At 40.4% G+C, this 14,929-nt stretch overlaps 2 protein-coding genes across 2 annotated transcripts in view; one reads left to right on the top strand and one right to left on the bottom strand.

Annotated features, from left to right (window-relative positions):
• Nucleotides 1-77: 77 nt before the first annotated feature.
• On the top strand, nucleotides 78-7,248 carry LOC310716934 (retinol dehydrogenase 8). The gene is made up of 8 exons (XM_083524583.1): nucleotides 78-276; nucleotides 2,558-2,719; nucleotides 2,823-2,984; nucleotides 3,123-3,302; nucleotides 4,229-4,322; nucleotides 5,288-5,471; nucleotides 5,653-5,864; nucleotides 7,131-7,248. The coding sequence occupies exons 2-8, from the start codon at nucleotides 2,623-2,625 to the stop codon at nucleotides 7,195-7,197; spliced, it is 996 nt and encodes a 331-aa protein (XP_083380709.1). The 5' UTR covers nucleotides 78-276; nucleotides 2,558-2,622; the 3' UTR covers nucleotides 7,198-7,248.
• A 2,040-nt stretch (nucleotides 7,249-9,288) lies between these two features.
• notch3 (notch receptor 3) overlaps nucleotides 9,289-14,929 on the bottom strand; it is a 34,447-nt gene continuing 28,806 nt past the window's right edge. The window contains exons 28-33 of the mRNA XM_083524243.1: nucleotides 14,804-14,894; nucleotides 14,040-14,208; nucleotides 13,602-13,906; nucleotides 13,258-13,405; nucleotides 12,995-13,092; nucleotides 9,289-12,889 (exon numbers count right to left, since the gene is read on the bottom strand). Coding sequence (XP_083380369.1) covers nucleotides 11,456-12,889; nucleotides 12,995-13,092; nucleotides 13,258-13,405; nucleotides 13,602-13,906; nucleotides 14,040-14,208; nucleotides 14,804-14,894 — 2,245 coding nt within the window. The 3' untranslated portion in view covers nucleotides 9,289-11,455. The remainder of the gene's footprint in view (nucleotides 12,890-12,994; nucleotides 13,093-13,257; nucleotides 13,406-13,601; nucleotides 13,907-14,039; nucleotides 14,209-14,803; nucleotides 14,895-14,929) is intronic.

Below are 14,929 nucleotides of genomic sequence, written 5' to 3' on the forward strand. Positions count from 1 at the left end.
CTAAAGAAAACAATCTAACCTTCGATTAAAGATTTAACTACCGAATCTGGCAACCCGAGATATCTGACCAGTGCAGCTCACCTGTTGAACTAAAGTACAGTAACGGAATCAATATTAGGAAAATTAATGGAAATATAAATAATGCACTAAAATATGTTTAGGATTTTATATCAATTTGTCGAAATTCCCTTTCAAAGGCATTGAAAACACTGACACAGGCAGAAAAAAAAACCTGTCAGGAACTGCCACTTCACCTGTAGTAGTTCTGGCTAACAGGTAAATCTGTAATATCCTGTAAAAATATAGTTTCATGTAAATATTTTAATTTAAGATGGACCTAATATAGAAATAATAATAATAATAATAATAATAATAATAATAATAATAATAAATAATAGCATATTCATGTTTTAATGATTATATTATACATTTTATATATATATATATATATATATATATATATATATATATATATATATATATATATATATATATATATATATAAAATATACATATACAGTGGGCCAAAAAAGTATTTAGTCAGCCACCATCTGTGCAAGTTCTCCCACTTAAAAAGATGAGAGAGGCCTGTAATTTTCATTATAGGTACACTTCAACTATGAGAGACAAAATGAGAAAAGAAAAATCCCGAAAATCACATTGTCTAAATTTATTTGCAAATTATGGTGGAAAATAAGTATTTGGTCACCTACAAAAAAAAGCAACATTTCTGGCTTTCACAGACCTGTAACCTCTTTAAGAAGCTCCTCTGTCCTCCACTAATTACCAGTATTATTGGCACCTGTTTGAACTTGTTATCAGTATTTAAGACACCTGTCCACAACCTCAAACAGTCAGACTCCAAACTCCACTATGGCCAAGACCAAAGAGCTGTCAAAGGACACCAAAATTGTAGACCTGCACCAGGCTGGGAAGACTGAATGTGCAATAGGTAAGCAGCTTGATGTGAAGAAATCAACTGTGGGAGCAATTATTAGAAAATGGAAGACAATACAAGACCACTGATAATCTCCCTCGATCTGGGGTTCCATGTAAGATCTCCCCCCTGGGGTCAAAATGATCACAAGAATCGTAAGCAAAAATCCCAGAACCACACGGAGGGGACCTAGTAAATGACCTGCAGAGAGCTGGGACCAAAGTAACAAAGGCTACCTTCAGTAACACACTATGCCGCCAGGGACTCAAATCCTGCAGTGCCAGACGTGTCCCCCTGCTTAAGCAGTACATGTCCGGGCCCATCTGAAGTTTGCTAGATAGAATCTGGATGATCCAGAAGAGGATTGGGAGAATGTCATATGGTCAGATGAAACAAAAATAGAACTTTTTGGTAAAAACTCAACTTTTCGTGTTTGGAGGAGAAAGAATGCTGAGTTGCATCCAAAGAACACCATACCTACTGTGAGGCATGGGGGTCGAAACATCATGCTTTGGGGCTGTTTTTCTGCAAAGGGACCAGGACGACGGATCCGTGTAAAGGAAAGATTGAATGGGGCAATGTATCGTGAGATTTTGAGTATAAACCTCCTTCCATCAGCAATGGCATTGAAGATGAAATGTGGCTGGGTCTTTCAGCATGACATTGGTCCCAAAACTACCACCCGGGCAACGAAGGAGTGGCTTCATAAGAAGCATTTCAAGGTCCTGGAGTGGCCTAGCCAGTCCCCAGATCTCAACCCCATAGAAAATCTTTGGTGGGAGTGTTGAAAATCTGTTTTGCCCAGCAACAGCCCCAAAACATCACTGCTCTAGAGGAGATCTGCATGGAGGAATGGACCAAACTACTAGCAACAGTGTGTAAAAACCTTGTGGAGACTTACAGAAAACATTTGATCTCTGTCATTGCCAACAAAGGGTATATAAGTATAGAGATTAACTTTTGTTATTGACCAAATACTTATTTTCCACCATAATTTGCAAATAAATTCTTTAAAAATCAGACAATGTGATTTTTGTGTTTTTTTTTTTTCATTCGTCACCTTGAAAACAACCGGGCATGAAAAAACACACTTCACCTGTGTTCTGAGCTGCACGGCATCAAGAGAAAAGCTTCACTGATGGTGATTTTTAAACGCACGACGATTCCAAAAGATAAACTCCTGAGAGAAATAGTTGTGAAAGGAAGGAGGAAGACGGTGAACAATGACTTTCTTGGTCGGCTACTGTTTAGATACAAGCCGTGTAACAGACACTGTCTTTCATTAAAGCCTGTGTAAAGTTAATTAGATTCAGTGTAGACACGGCTTATAGACAGGTGCGGCTTATTTATGTTCAAAATAAAAATCTATGTCAAATTCAGTGGGTGCGGCTTATATTTGGGTGCGTTTAATAGTCCGGAAATTACGGTATATATAAATAATATAAAAAAAAGTCAAATTGTACATCTAATGAATTGGACAAAAGGAGATGATTGTGTATTCTGTAGAAATTTCCAGTTGTACACTGCAGTTCTTGCATTTAAAAGCCGATTAAAAGAGATTCCACAGTAATCTGGATTAATCCCGAGCCCCTGGTCCTCACTGTGCTTTGTGTTTCTTAGAGGTGAAAGTCCAAGAAGCTGTATGACTGCACTGTGACTGAGACAGGAAGTTGTCCCAGTGCATCATGGGAATGAGACAAGTTTTGGTGACAGGATGTTCCTCTGGGATTGGACTGGCTGTGGCTGTGCGTCTCGCCAAGGATGAACTCAAAAGGTTTAAAGGCATGTCGGTTTTAATCCGTTATAAATTGTGGTTTTTGTTTAATACGTATGTCTTGAATAGACTGCTCGCTGACTGAGTGACTTTTCTTTCTTCTTATGCCAGTTGTGGCCACTATGCGGGATGTGGAGAAGCGAGCAGCACTGGAGGCAGCAGCCGGAGAGACGCTGGGTAGGTCACTGGAGATCCATAAACTCGATGTCTGCTGTGAGGACTCCATCCGAGAGTGTGTGAACAGTCTGCCTGACAGACGCCTCGATATTCTGGGTGAATATGCTGTTTTTTTTTTCCTGCTCAAATTAATAATGCTGTTTGCTATCACACACCTTTATCTCACAGACACATCACTGTGTCTGTGTACATCTTGTGTTCATCAAACTTGATGATGCTTTTTTGTATATTCAGTGAGTAATGCTGGCATGGGCATGATCGGGCCGTTGGAGTGCCAGAGCCTAACGAGCATTCAGAACGTCTTTAACACTAATTTCTTCGGCTTGGTGCGACTGGTAAAGGAGGTGCTGCCCGACATGAAGAGACGACGGAGTGGACACATTGTGGTGATGAGCAGCGTCATGGGTGTTCAGGGTACAAAGAAATGGTTGCTTCTCTTCCTCAGCTGATTATAAAATAAACCTGACCAAGGCAACATTATGTGCATCTGGATTGTAATAAAGAAGCATAATTCAATGTATACAGTAAGTCCACGAGTTATGATATAGATGCGTATTGACGACTACCATCGTAAATTGAAAACATCGTAAGTAGAGACATGGCCTAGCCTTCCCAGGAGTCTGAAAGCATGGTGATCAGCATGGTGATACTGTAATATGTTAATAATATAACAAATTATAGTAAATAATGTACCAAAACAAAAAATGTATAGTATTGTATAAACTCTACAGCAGTGCTCAAATTAAGGGAATGCTTGGGTGGATCCGGGACCCCCGGATGATGAAAAATTATGAAAAATCATAAGTCGAACCATCATAACTCAGGAACCATCTGTAAAACCCAAGAATTGTACAGTGTCTTTTCTGACATTAACCATGCTTCATGTTTATCTTTTCGTTAGGTCATTTCGTTAGTCAGGATGTACGCATCTCCCACCAGGTGTGCTTCTTACTGCTCGTATTGCGCCAACCTTCACTTGCGTACCGGCGTTCGTCCACGTGCCTGCACCAAATACATATATACTGTAAAGTTTATACATTACGGTAGTGTAAATTGTTCCGTTTCGCTTAATTATTTACTGTAATTAGGGTATACTACCCCATACTGATCACTATCCTTTAGATTCCTGGTAGGCTAGGCCACGTACAAGGCTTGCGATATTTTCACGTTACGATGGGGTCATCAGAACGCATCTCATTTTTAAGTCGGGGATTAGCTAATATTGCATTATCAAATCAGAAAACCAGTTCATGTTGTGCTGTGATGTCTTTTGAAATTGTATTTTATTATAGTTGCTTGTTTCCCAGAATTCAGGCCAGTTGAGTTGTGTTTGCTTGCAGGGCTGCTCTTTAATGACGTCTACGCTGCTTCGAAATTCGCCGTTGAAGGCTTGTGTGAAAGTCTTGCTGTACAGGCTATGAACTTTAACATTAAGTAAGTTAAACTATGTTATTTAACCCCCAAACGAATTTCTAACTCTACTTTTTGTGTCACAAACATAACTATACACTGTACAACGTGCAGTTTAAAATGCTTTTTTTTTTTTATTAGCCAGGTGATAACATAAATAAGATAAAAAAACAACTTGCAGAATTCAAATAGAATGTAGAAAGTAGAGGTGGACCGATTCAATGTTTTTGCCAATTAATTGGCACTGAAAGTTGATTGCGGGAACTATCAGCAAAAATACATACCGCCAGTTTTTCCGGGTTGCGTTAAAAAGTACGAGAGCGGCCTCTAGAGGCGAATCACTGACCATGTGCTGTTTATTTTAAGTGTTTTATTTAATACATTTTCGATGTAATTGTTTTCATTTATCTGGAGTGTTACTTTTTGTTTAAGTTTGAACGCATGTCTTTTACTTTCCTCAATATTTACTAATATAATTAATATTTTCCTATTTATTTCATATAGCATGTTTTTATGATTTAATACTGTTTTTTTTTATTTGTTATTTTGTAATGAAGTTCAGTACTGTTTTACATTAAGTGGTATGTTTTTTTTTATTGTTTTTTTTTTAGCCAGTATCTTAAAAACTTTCGCTTGATTAATTGGATATCGGCAAGTACGATCCAACCTAGCTATCAGTAAAATCCACTATCGATTGACTTCTAATAGAAACGTATAATTTATAATACACTAACAGAATAAAGTAGAATTTACAGTCTAATTTAATAGGAACGAATAAAAATAAAATAAATAAAAGAGAAAAACAAAAAGGTTGCAATAGGAACAAAAAAAATTTATATGTGCAGTATGTATACATATATTTAGTGCCATTTGCATTTAGCACCACATTAGAAATTAGATTTCACACCCAATTAATTGATCATTGCCATAATTCACAGAGTTTTATAGTGTTAGTATATTAGTCACTAATTACTTTACATCATTTGCAGGATGAGTCTGGTAGAGCTGGGGCCGGTGCTGACAGAGTTTGAGCGGAAGGTCTACGAGGAGGCAAAGAACATGGACCTGTCTGAGACAGACGATGAGACAGCCAGAATTTTCCGTGAACTTTACCTTCCCTACTCAGAAAAGGTGTTTTCTTCACTTGGTCCGAGTCCTGAGGAGGTAGCGGAGGTGAGGAAATCCTCCATAAGATGTTTGAGTTGGTTTGATTTCTGATCAACTTGCTAATATAATTTTTTTTCTTGCCCCTGACTAAGTCTTGTTATAACGCCAATCATTACATTCAAAATATTCATCAGGTCAGACATTTGAAGTGTTTAATATGTGGTCAAGAACCTCTGTTCTGTTGCAGCAAACGCTCCAGCTGATTGTATCAAAAGATCCTCCTTTTCGTCACCAGACCAATCATCTGTACACGCCCATGACCTCCATGAAGCACGCAGACCCTACAGGGCACCTGCCTCTAGACGCGTTTTACAAGATAATCTTCCAGCACGACCGCGTGTTTAACGTCAGCCTCGGCATCATGCGCTTCCTACAGAGGAGGATGAGGAAACCTAAAGTGTGAAAGGAGCCAAACATCGTCGCAGGCATGACATTTAAATATGAGACGAATAAAATAATGAATAGAGAATCAGGTCTAACTAGACTGCTCTAACATAACGTATATATGTGGAATTATACAGATTTAATAATAACTTCAAATCACAGTTTTTTAAGAGGTAATAAAACCCTTTGGAGGCATGCATGGTATAGGAAAATAATCAGTGATGGGGTGGAAATGTATTATATTTCTATAAAAGCATGCTTCATGTGAGGGTGTCCCTGACTAAGGATTTTCACAGTCAAATCAGAATTGTCAAGTCTTGCGAATAGTAAACTGATAAAACCAGGAAGTCGTAAAAACGATTCCGCCTAACATTTCAAAGCCATAATGTACAGAACATCACACAAAGATATAGAAGAAAATGTATGAAAAATTGATGGATCAATTAACCTAAAAAATAAAAGCCACACTGCAGACATGCTGAAAATTTCACGTCAGCAAATCAAATTAAATCGGCTAAATTGCCTGTGTGAGTTTGCTCTAAGTGCAGCGGAGATCAGTTTACCAGTGATTAAGTAATTGGAAAAAAATATGGGCATAAACAAACAAAAATGTTTTACTGCAGAAGTGGGCGGGGCTAGTCCAGGGATGGGTGGAAAACTCCTGTGCACTTCTCCAACCTCAGGGAAGGTGAAATATTCAAATCTCACAATTACAAATTTTTCATTTTCAATGACATGATGAAATCCAACCAGTGTGAAATGTATTATAGTTCTGCACATATATTTTAGTATTCAGTATTTTAGATTGCTAAACCTTAAATAATGCTTAAATAAAACTAGGTAAAAGTAAAGTGCTGTGACTTAGTGGTAAAGCTCTTACCTCACATCCCTGAGCTCACTGGCTTAAATCTCAGATGTTCATTTTCTCCATTTTGGCCATCAGTGTTAATGATACACATATATATAGGGGAAAAGTACAAGACTTTCAGGGTTTTGGGGGCTGAATAACATTTACCTTTACATTTACGGCATTTGGCAGATGACCTTATTTAGAGAGACTTTTATCTCTTTCATACAACTCAGCACCTATGGGGCCTAATGGCCTTTCTCAGGGGCTCAGGGGTGGCAGCTTGATCTGGCTGTGATTTGAAATCATGACCTTCTGACTCGAAGTACAATCCCCTTAACTGCTAAGGAACCACCTTCCAATAATTTTTTTTTTTTTTACTTGTTCCCTTGTTACATTACAGCACAATGAAATTCTTTCTTTGTATTTCCCAGCAGTGTTATGAAGCTGGGGTCAGAGCATAGGGTCAGACATTCAGCACACCTGGAGCACAGAGGGTAAAGGGCCTTGCTCAAGGGCCCAAGAGTAATACTTGGCAATACTGTTGATACTTGAACCGTCCTTTTACACCTCTAGCAGCAGAGAGGGAACTTATTAATAAAGAAAGAAGCAAAAGCACTCCACTCACTTGACCCAGGACTCAAACAATCAATTAAATAAACATATTTTTTTTATAGCGTGCTTTCACAGCCTCTGCTCAATACTTTGTTGAAGCTCTTTTGGCACCAATTACAGCCGCAAGTATTTTCGAGTTTGATGCTACAAGCTTGGAACAAATATTTTTGGGCAGTGTCTCCCATTCCTCTTTGCAGAACCTCTCAAGCTCTATCAGGTTGAATGAGGAGCGCACAGCCATTTTCAGATCTCTCCAGAGAAGTTCATTCAGGTTTAAGTCTGGACTCTGGCTGGGCCACTCAAGGACATTCACAGAGTCGTCCCGTAGCCACTCCTTTGTTATCTTGGCTGTGTACTTAGGGACGTTGTTCTGTTGGAAGATGAAGCGTTGCCCCAGTCTGAGTTCGGGAACATTCTGGAGCAGGTTTTCAGCAAGGATGTTTCTGTTCAATCTTTAGACATCTCTCTGACTGCAGAGATGGTTGTTCTTCTGGAAAGTTCAGAGTGACTTTCAGAGTGACCATCTGGTTCTTGGTCACCTCCCTGACTAAGGCCCTTCTCCCCCGATCGCTCAGTTTCGCCGGGTGGCTCCGCTCTAGGAAGAGTCCTGGTGGTTTCAAACGTCTTCCATTTACGGATGATGAAGGTCACTGTGCTCATTGGCACCTTCAATGCTGCAGAAATTTTCCTGTGGCTTAATACAGTCCTGTTTTGGAGGTCTACGGACAATTCATTGGACTTCAGGGCTTAGTTTGTGCTCTGACATGCACTGGTAACTGTGGGACCTTCTATGGACAGGTGTGTGTCTTTTCAAATCATCTGCAATCAACTGAATTTACAACAGGTAGACTCCAATCAAGTTGTAGAAACATCTCAAAAAAGATCAGTGGAAACAGGATGCACCTGAGCTCAATTTTTTGTGTCATGTCAAAGGCAAAAAATCACATGTATGTACATGTGATTATTATTATATATATATATATATATATATATATATATATATATATATATATATATATATATATATATATAATTTGCAAAGATTTCAAACACACTTCTTTCACGTTGTCATTATGGGGTATTGTTTGTATAGTTTTGCAGAAAATAATTATTTTAATCTATTTTGGAATAAGACTGTAACATAACTAAATGTAAAAAGGGAAGTTCTGTGAATACTTTCCAGATACACTCTATACTGTGTACAGTGAAACCAAGACAACAGAAAACACTCACACCGACTTTTTTAGGGGTTTCATGCTACCTGGGAACCTTTGATTAGAGCCAGAGATCACTTAAAGAAGAAAATTCCTGAGTGTGGACTTCACACCTGAGTTCACACACCTGAAGATACACAGGTGTTGCCTGAAATGAGCTACCTGGCCTCATATTTTATTGGCTTTTTAGGTGATTTATTTTTAATTTTGCATCACAGAGACAGAAAACATACATTATACTGACTGAAGGCCCGAAGACAAGGCTCAAACTGTTATTACCACACACCCCACACACACTTACCTATCCTAAACAGATTAAGCATTTTCAAGTGTCCAAACTCCCACATATACAGATGTGCTACAGCTGTTGCTTGAGAAATCACAGGAATGCAGAGCAAATGGATTCAAAAAGCAAATATTTTAAGCCAATGGATTTAAAAAGACCACAGACAGAAAGAGGAGCAAAAATGGCAGTTTGATATAAGCATTTTTAAACTGTTGTTGTAACCTTTGACCAGCAGGTGGCACAAAATCTATTTTGCATAGCCTCAGGTCAAGGTCCTTAAAAGGCTTTGCAAGTTCTGTGTCTTTGAGGCAAACTGTTTTAGTGCTTGGCCCCCTAATTATGTTAAAAACAACTTTAATTGTTGATTTATTTTTGTTGGTCACATTAAGTATAAATGCAGCAAACAGTAAAATGAATGAAAGCAAGCAGTGGAAAAGTGTATTCATGTGAAAGCACAATAAGGACACGCAAAGGAAATGTAGTTCCCTACTGTTTTATTAGAAGTAACTTATTTTACAACTTTATGCCTGTAGAAAGAGACAGTGTTTATATACAATGATTTTTAAACTACTTTTAAACAAGTACAGAAATTAATAATAAACACAGAAAAATATCTATGGCTGTTCTAGTAATGCAAAGACAAATATATAATCAGTCACAATCCTCGGTTTAAAAAAAATGCTAATAGAAGGTACATTTACTTTTTGTCTTTTTTTAGTACATAATCATTTTTTTTTTTTTTAGAAACATTAGACTTCTCTTAAACCTAAACGCGATAACCATATGTACAAAAGAAAAGCTGGAATTTCAAAATTTCCAGAGCGTTGAGGAAGACCTATTGGATAAAAAAAAAAAACATTTCAATGTTTACCACTTTTGTAAAAACAAAACGAACAAAAAAAAAAAAACAGGTCCCAATAGATGTAATACATATATTCCCAAACCCACAAACACACTATTCATTCAGTGTTCAGTGAATCCAATGCGAATGCAAATATAATCCCACAGTTTATTTTTTTTTTAATAAAACAAACATTTAGATTTGGTTATAAAAACTTTGAAGAACATCTTACCCGGACTGCTATAGCCATATGCTGTGGGAAGAGAAAGGGGTGGGATGTTACAGAGAAATAAGCGCCATTACCTGCATCAGACAGCAGGGGGCAGCACTACATAGCAGCGTTCACTCCACTGGCGCATTCAGGCCACGCAAGTCAGGCGCCATCCTCCAGGCCGCTTGGGTGGAGGCTGCTAGAGATGCAGACTACACTGCATGCTATATAACACCTCCCTGAGGAGTGACAGAGCACTAGCAGCCCAATTGCCACCACTTCAGACCTTCACACACCCCTGATTCACACATGCACAAGTTCAGATTACTAACATGACACGATAACCACAAATATGGTCGGACTGTAAAATAATTAACCAACAGGACCAAAAAAAAAATAAATGTAAAAAGGACCAGGGGTCAGAAGATAACTGAGAAAGTTCTTTCTTCTGGTCGAGTTAAGAAGCTGGAATTGTGTAAAATGAAGGGCTCTTGCTGGCAGTGATATAGAGGTGTCACTGTAAAGCGACAGGAAGCAGCAGCCTATAAAAACACAGCTTATCACATCATGGTGATGTTCCATAGGTAACCAAGGTTATAACATACAGAATAAAAGAAAACATGAAAAACATCAAATAAATGTATACAACCCCATAGAAAAGAGACCCACACAGCCTAAAAGGGCAGCCAGTGAGTTGATACCTGACCTTCATACAAAGGCTTAAGGAAGGAATGAAAAATTGGGCCCTTGGTGGGCTTGGCTATCAAAATTAACACTTGAATGCTGGTGTAATTTACTATATGCAATAAAATTCCCCAACAGCAGCCATCAATTTAAATCTTACACGCTCGGCCTTAGAAGTGCTTCAGAAATGCCTTTCGACATTATTGCCCCACATAGATAGATAGAAAGATAAGATAGATAGATCCTACGGAATGTATCGGTTCACTGTAGGTCAGTTCATCAGATTAAAATATTTCACTAACTTAAAACAATTTCAACATGGCTAGGTAATCTGTGATGCCAATTTAGTGGAGTAACACTGGCCTAAATAAATAATACCACATAAAAGAGGTGCTGTGTCCAGCTCTTTCTGTCTGTGACTTCAATGGTGAAAAGGATGAAAGAACTGCATCACAAGCCTCTGTACAAGGAGTGTAACTGCTATCAGAAGTGGAGACAGACAGAGCGAGAGGACACCCACAAGGCAGTTTTAGAGGAATGCATTGAGACAATAAATAAAAAAAAGGATTTTTTCCTTCAAATTTTCTCTTAATCTACTTTTTAAAAAGTTTGTTAGTGGCAGGAAAAGCATCCCCAAGTCTTTGAAATGAAAGACATGGTTTTTCTTCTTCATATACTTTTTTTTTTAATAATAAAAAAACGCACACAAGTCCATCTGTGACAGAACGTCTTACTTCATTAAATTGTCTTTTCTTTTTAAGACAACACAATTTTCCCTTTACTCGTTTTCTCTGCAGACGACACCTGGCAGACTGTCCAATCATCAAACGCCAAGTCAATCCTCATCCAATTAAAATTTTGGAAACGGGCTGACATTTAAAAAAAAGAGACACTCCTGGAAGTTCTGCTCACGCGAAAACCTGCATCTTTCCACTGGCTTCGGAAGTGTGAGGAATTTGGGTGTGGGAAGAGGCAGGGGCGGAGACTGTCGGACTTGGGGTGGAGTCAGACCAATCGGAAACGCAGTGAGGGGAGGGGCTGGACCATGGCTCTGGAGACTCGGGGGATGGGGTCAGGTAGGGGTGCTCGTTGGGCACGTGCAGGTAATGCTTGGGTGTGGCGTCAATGGTGGAGGTGTAGCTGCGTTGGGAAGGAGGAGTGGGGTAATCCTCCAATCCTGCACTGGCAGTGCTGCTACCGACCTGCACTGGGGGAGCCTGGGAGACCTGCGGAGGTGCAGCCTGGCTCTGTGGGACTGCAGGTGTTTGAGGTGGCTGCTGCTGAGGCTGCTGGGATTGTGCCTGACTCTGCTGGGTTTGCTGGTAGAAAGGCTGAGGAGCCTGTGGAGTTGGAGGCGTCGAGGCACCCAAGCTTGTCAGGGCCTGCTGGTTGGATAGGCTGTGAGCACGGAGCTGCTGTTGTTGCTGTTCTGCAATTGAAGGCAACTTGACAGGGCTGATGGTGGGTGTACTGGAGACTGGCGTAGGCTGTAACATGGGCTGCTGGGAGTTACGGAAAACCTGCTGCTGGTGCATGAGTACAGCGGCAGGCTGCATAGCACCGGGTGTCCCCGGGTGCACCATGCTCACCATAGGCTGGGTGCACTGTGGTGTTTGTGGGGCACGGCTGTGCCAGTCAAATGGCACGCTCACAGGGCTCACCAAGCCCATGCCCAAGTTCATCTGGCCAGGGTTGAGAGTATAGGTGTGGGTGGCTTGACTCAGCTCGTTCAAACCGGCTAAGGAAACTGTAAAAGGACCACCAGCATCCATCATACCACTGTGCACCATTGGAGTACTGGGTACCGAGTGGAAGATCCCTGGAGAGGGCATAGCAGCTGGCGAAGCTGGGTTAGTGATATAGCCTGCATTACTGGCACCACCACGTGGTGAGTCCAGCGAATCCACAGGTGACAGGGTCACTGAACTGTCTAACAGTGCACTCTGCATATCAAGCGTCAACTTCTTGTTCCGTGCCTTCGCCGCATCCTTTAGACTGATACCGTGTTGTCCGCCTATCCCTTTGGCGCCTGGCCGGCGGTTCTTCTTGCCCTGCGGCGTGTTCTTCAGACTGGGTAGGAAGCTGCCGGGTGGACACATGAGTGGTGAGAGAGCATGGCTGCCTCCTAGGTGATGTCCTGCTCCGCCGTGGCTCTGCGGGCTGCGCACTGTGTTGTACTCATCCAGTAGCTGCACAATGTCATGGTGCATACGCTCCTGAGCGATGTCGCGAGGCAACCGGTCCATGTGGTCTGTAATCTCACGGTTGGCGAAGTGGGCCAACAACACCTTTACAGCCTCACAGCTGCCCTCCCTGGCAGCCAAGAAGAGTGGCGTCTCCTCCTGAAAAGCAATTGCAGATCATAGTTGAGGAGTTTTGTTAAATATGTAAAATATGGGAATAATAAAACACGTAATTTCGGCTGAAGTGATCACAGAACTTTTTACCTTAAGGTCTTGCATGTCTTTGTTGGCACCATTCTTCAGCAAAGCGATCGTTGCTTCAACATTGTTCACAGCTGCGGCCCAGTGCAATGCAGATTTACCTAGATGAGGATATGAACAGGACAATTAACATTCCACACCTGATGCTGTCAAATGCTCATAAAAATATCTAAAAAGTGTTTTTTTTTTTTTTACACTATATTAAAATAATTACAAAAATAATTATTCCAAAATAGGTGTATGTGGGTGTTTGCAAAAAAACTTACCAATCTCGTCAACAGCGTTAACATCAGCGTGGCAGGTGATCAGCTCCTCCACCATGCCCTCCACCGCTAACCGAGCGGCCAGGATTAGAGCTGTGGAGCCGTCGTACATGCGCGCATCCAAATCTGTCGCCCGTGTCCTGATCAAAATCTGTTAAAGAAAAATGACTGCATTATATTCACCGCATTTTTCTGTAATCATTGACGAAAACTCTGTAATCTTAAAAAAAAATCTTTTTTCGTGCAAATATATACTGAAAATCAAAGGGTCAGCTCCCCTAAACCACCCCTAAACCACATCTAAACCCAATCCAAAAAGGCAACATATCATTAGCAAACTGCTCTACCTGGAAGACCCCCTGAGCATCAGCAGCCACAGCAGCATGTAGTGGTGTGCGACCCGTGTTGTCCTGTGCGTTGGCATCGGCTCCGGCATCCAGCAGGCGTTTGGCAGCATCGGCGCGAGCATAGCGGGCAGCCAAGTGAAGAGCTGTTTCTCCAGTCCGGTCGGTCTGAGCACCCAGTGATGCCCCCTGGTAGATAAGGTCTGATATGATGTTAGCTGAAGACTCCTCTGAGTCATCTTCCTCTGCCACTTCCTGCTCAAGTCCTCCACCGCAGAATGAAGCCAGCATCAGTGGAGTAAATCCATCTACGGAAACGCGCATGGGTTAGATATTCTATTTCAGGATAGTTATTAAATATTGAAATGAAAAAAATAAATAAAATTATACAATAAACCATGTGTGTAGCTTCTATTTATAAACCAGAGACTGTTTCTGTACCTGGCCCTCGCACATTGACATCCATGCAGTCACCATCAAATTCACCCTGGGGAGGTGTGAGGGCCATGGACGGTGGCATGCGGATGTCTGCCGCCGCTAGGTGATGCTGCGTCCACTGCCTGCTGTCCACAGCGTCCTCACTGTCTGAGAGAATACTCGGTTCCTCCACCTGTAGTGCGCGCGCGCACACACACACACACACATGGAGTCTCATGTTAGACCTGTCTAAGTATCATATAGAAATCATCTGTACCTCTTGCTTTTCTTGAAATGTTTTATCATTTTAGTAATGATATTTCAAAGCAGTGTTACTACACCTAGTTCCTTGTTGGAAAATTGCATTGCTCAACTGAGCCTCTTATTCACTACACACTTACTACATCTGGTCTAGCATATGTTTTTTTGTATATTTTCTATTTTACTGTTGAATGGTTTATATTTGTATATAATAAATATTTGATTAGGTTAGAATGTTATTAATTGCATGCCTTTATTCAAAACTCACATCAAAATGCAAAAAAGTTCAAAAACAGGATTTGCATGATTTATGTTACGTAAACAGGAAGACAAGTAGAACATGGAATACTAAAAATGTGTTGCTTGGCTTTAATAATTACATTTTTAAATATAAGCTCTAAAGATCAAAATATATTATTATATTTCAAACTGTATTCACTATAAAGTAATCTAAACTTTCAGGTATTTGTAAGTATTGGAAAAGCTGTTTGTCTTTTCTCTCACTGTGGTAGAAAACAAGAAATCACCTTCAGTCTCTTGGCCTCAGGACAGTCTGTGTCTATCCATTGGTCACTGTGGTCTCCTAATAAGGACTCTTCGACAGTCTTTGGCATGTGCCTGATGGACAAAGCGGACCTCATTAACTTCTATCT

Source organism: Silurus aristotelis (genome assembly GCF_946808225.1).
Source record: "Silurus aristotelis genome assembly, chromosome: 21".
NCBI lineage: Eukaryota > Metazoa > Chordata > Actinopteri > Siluriformes > Siluridae > Silurus > Silurus aristotelis.

Coding starts and splice junctions, on each gene's coding strand:
- LOC310716934 (XM_083524583.1), top strand. CDS start 2,623: ATGGGAATGAGACAAGTTTTGGTGACAGGATGTTCCTCTGGGATTGGA. Junction 2,720..2,822: donor TGAACTCAAAAGGTTTAAAG/GCATGTCGGTTT, acceptor TTCTTATGCCAG/TTGTGGCCACTATGCGGGAT. Junction 5,472..5,652: donor GTCCTGAGGAGGTAGCGGAG/GTGAGGAAATCC, acceptor GTTCTGTTGCAG/CAAACGCTCCAGCTGATTGT.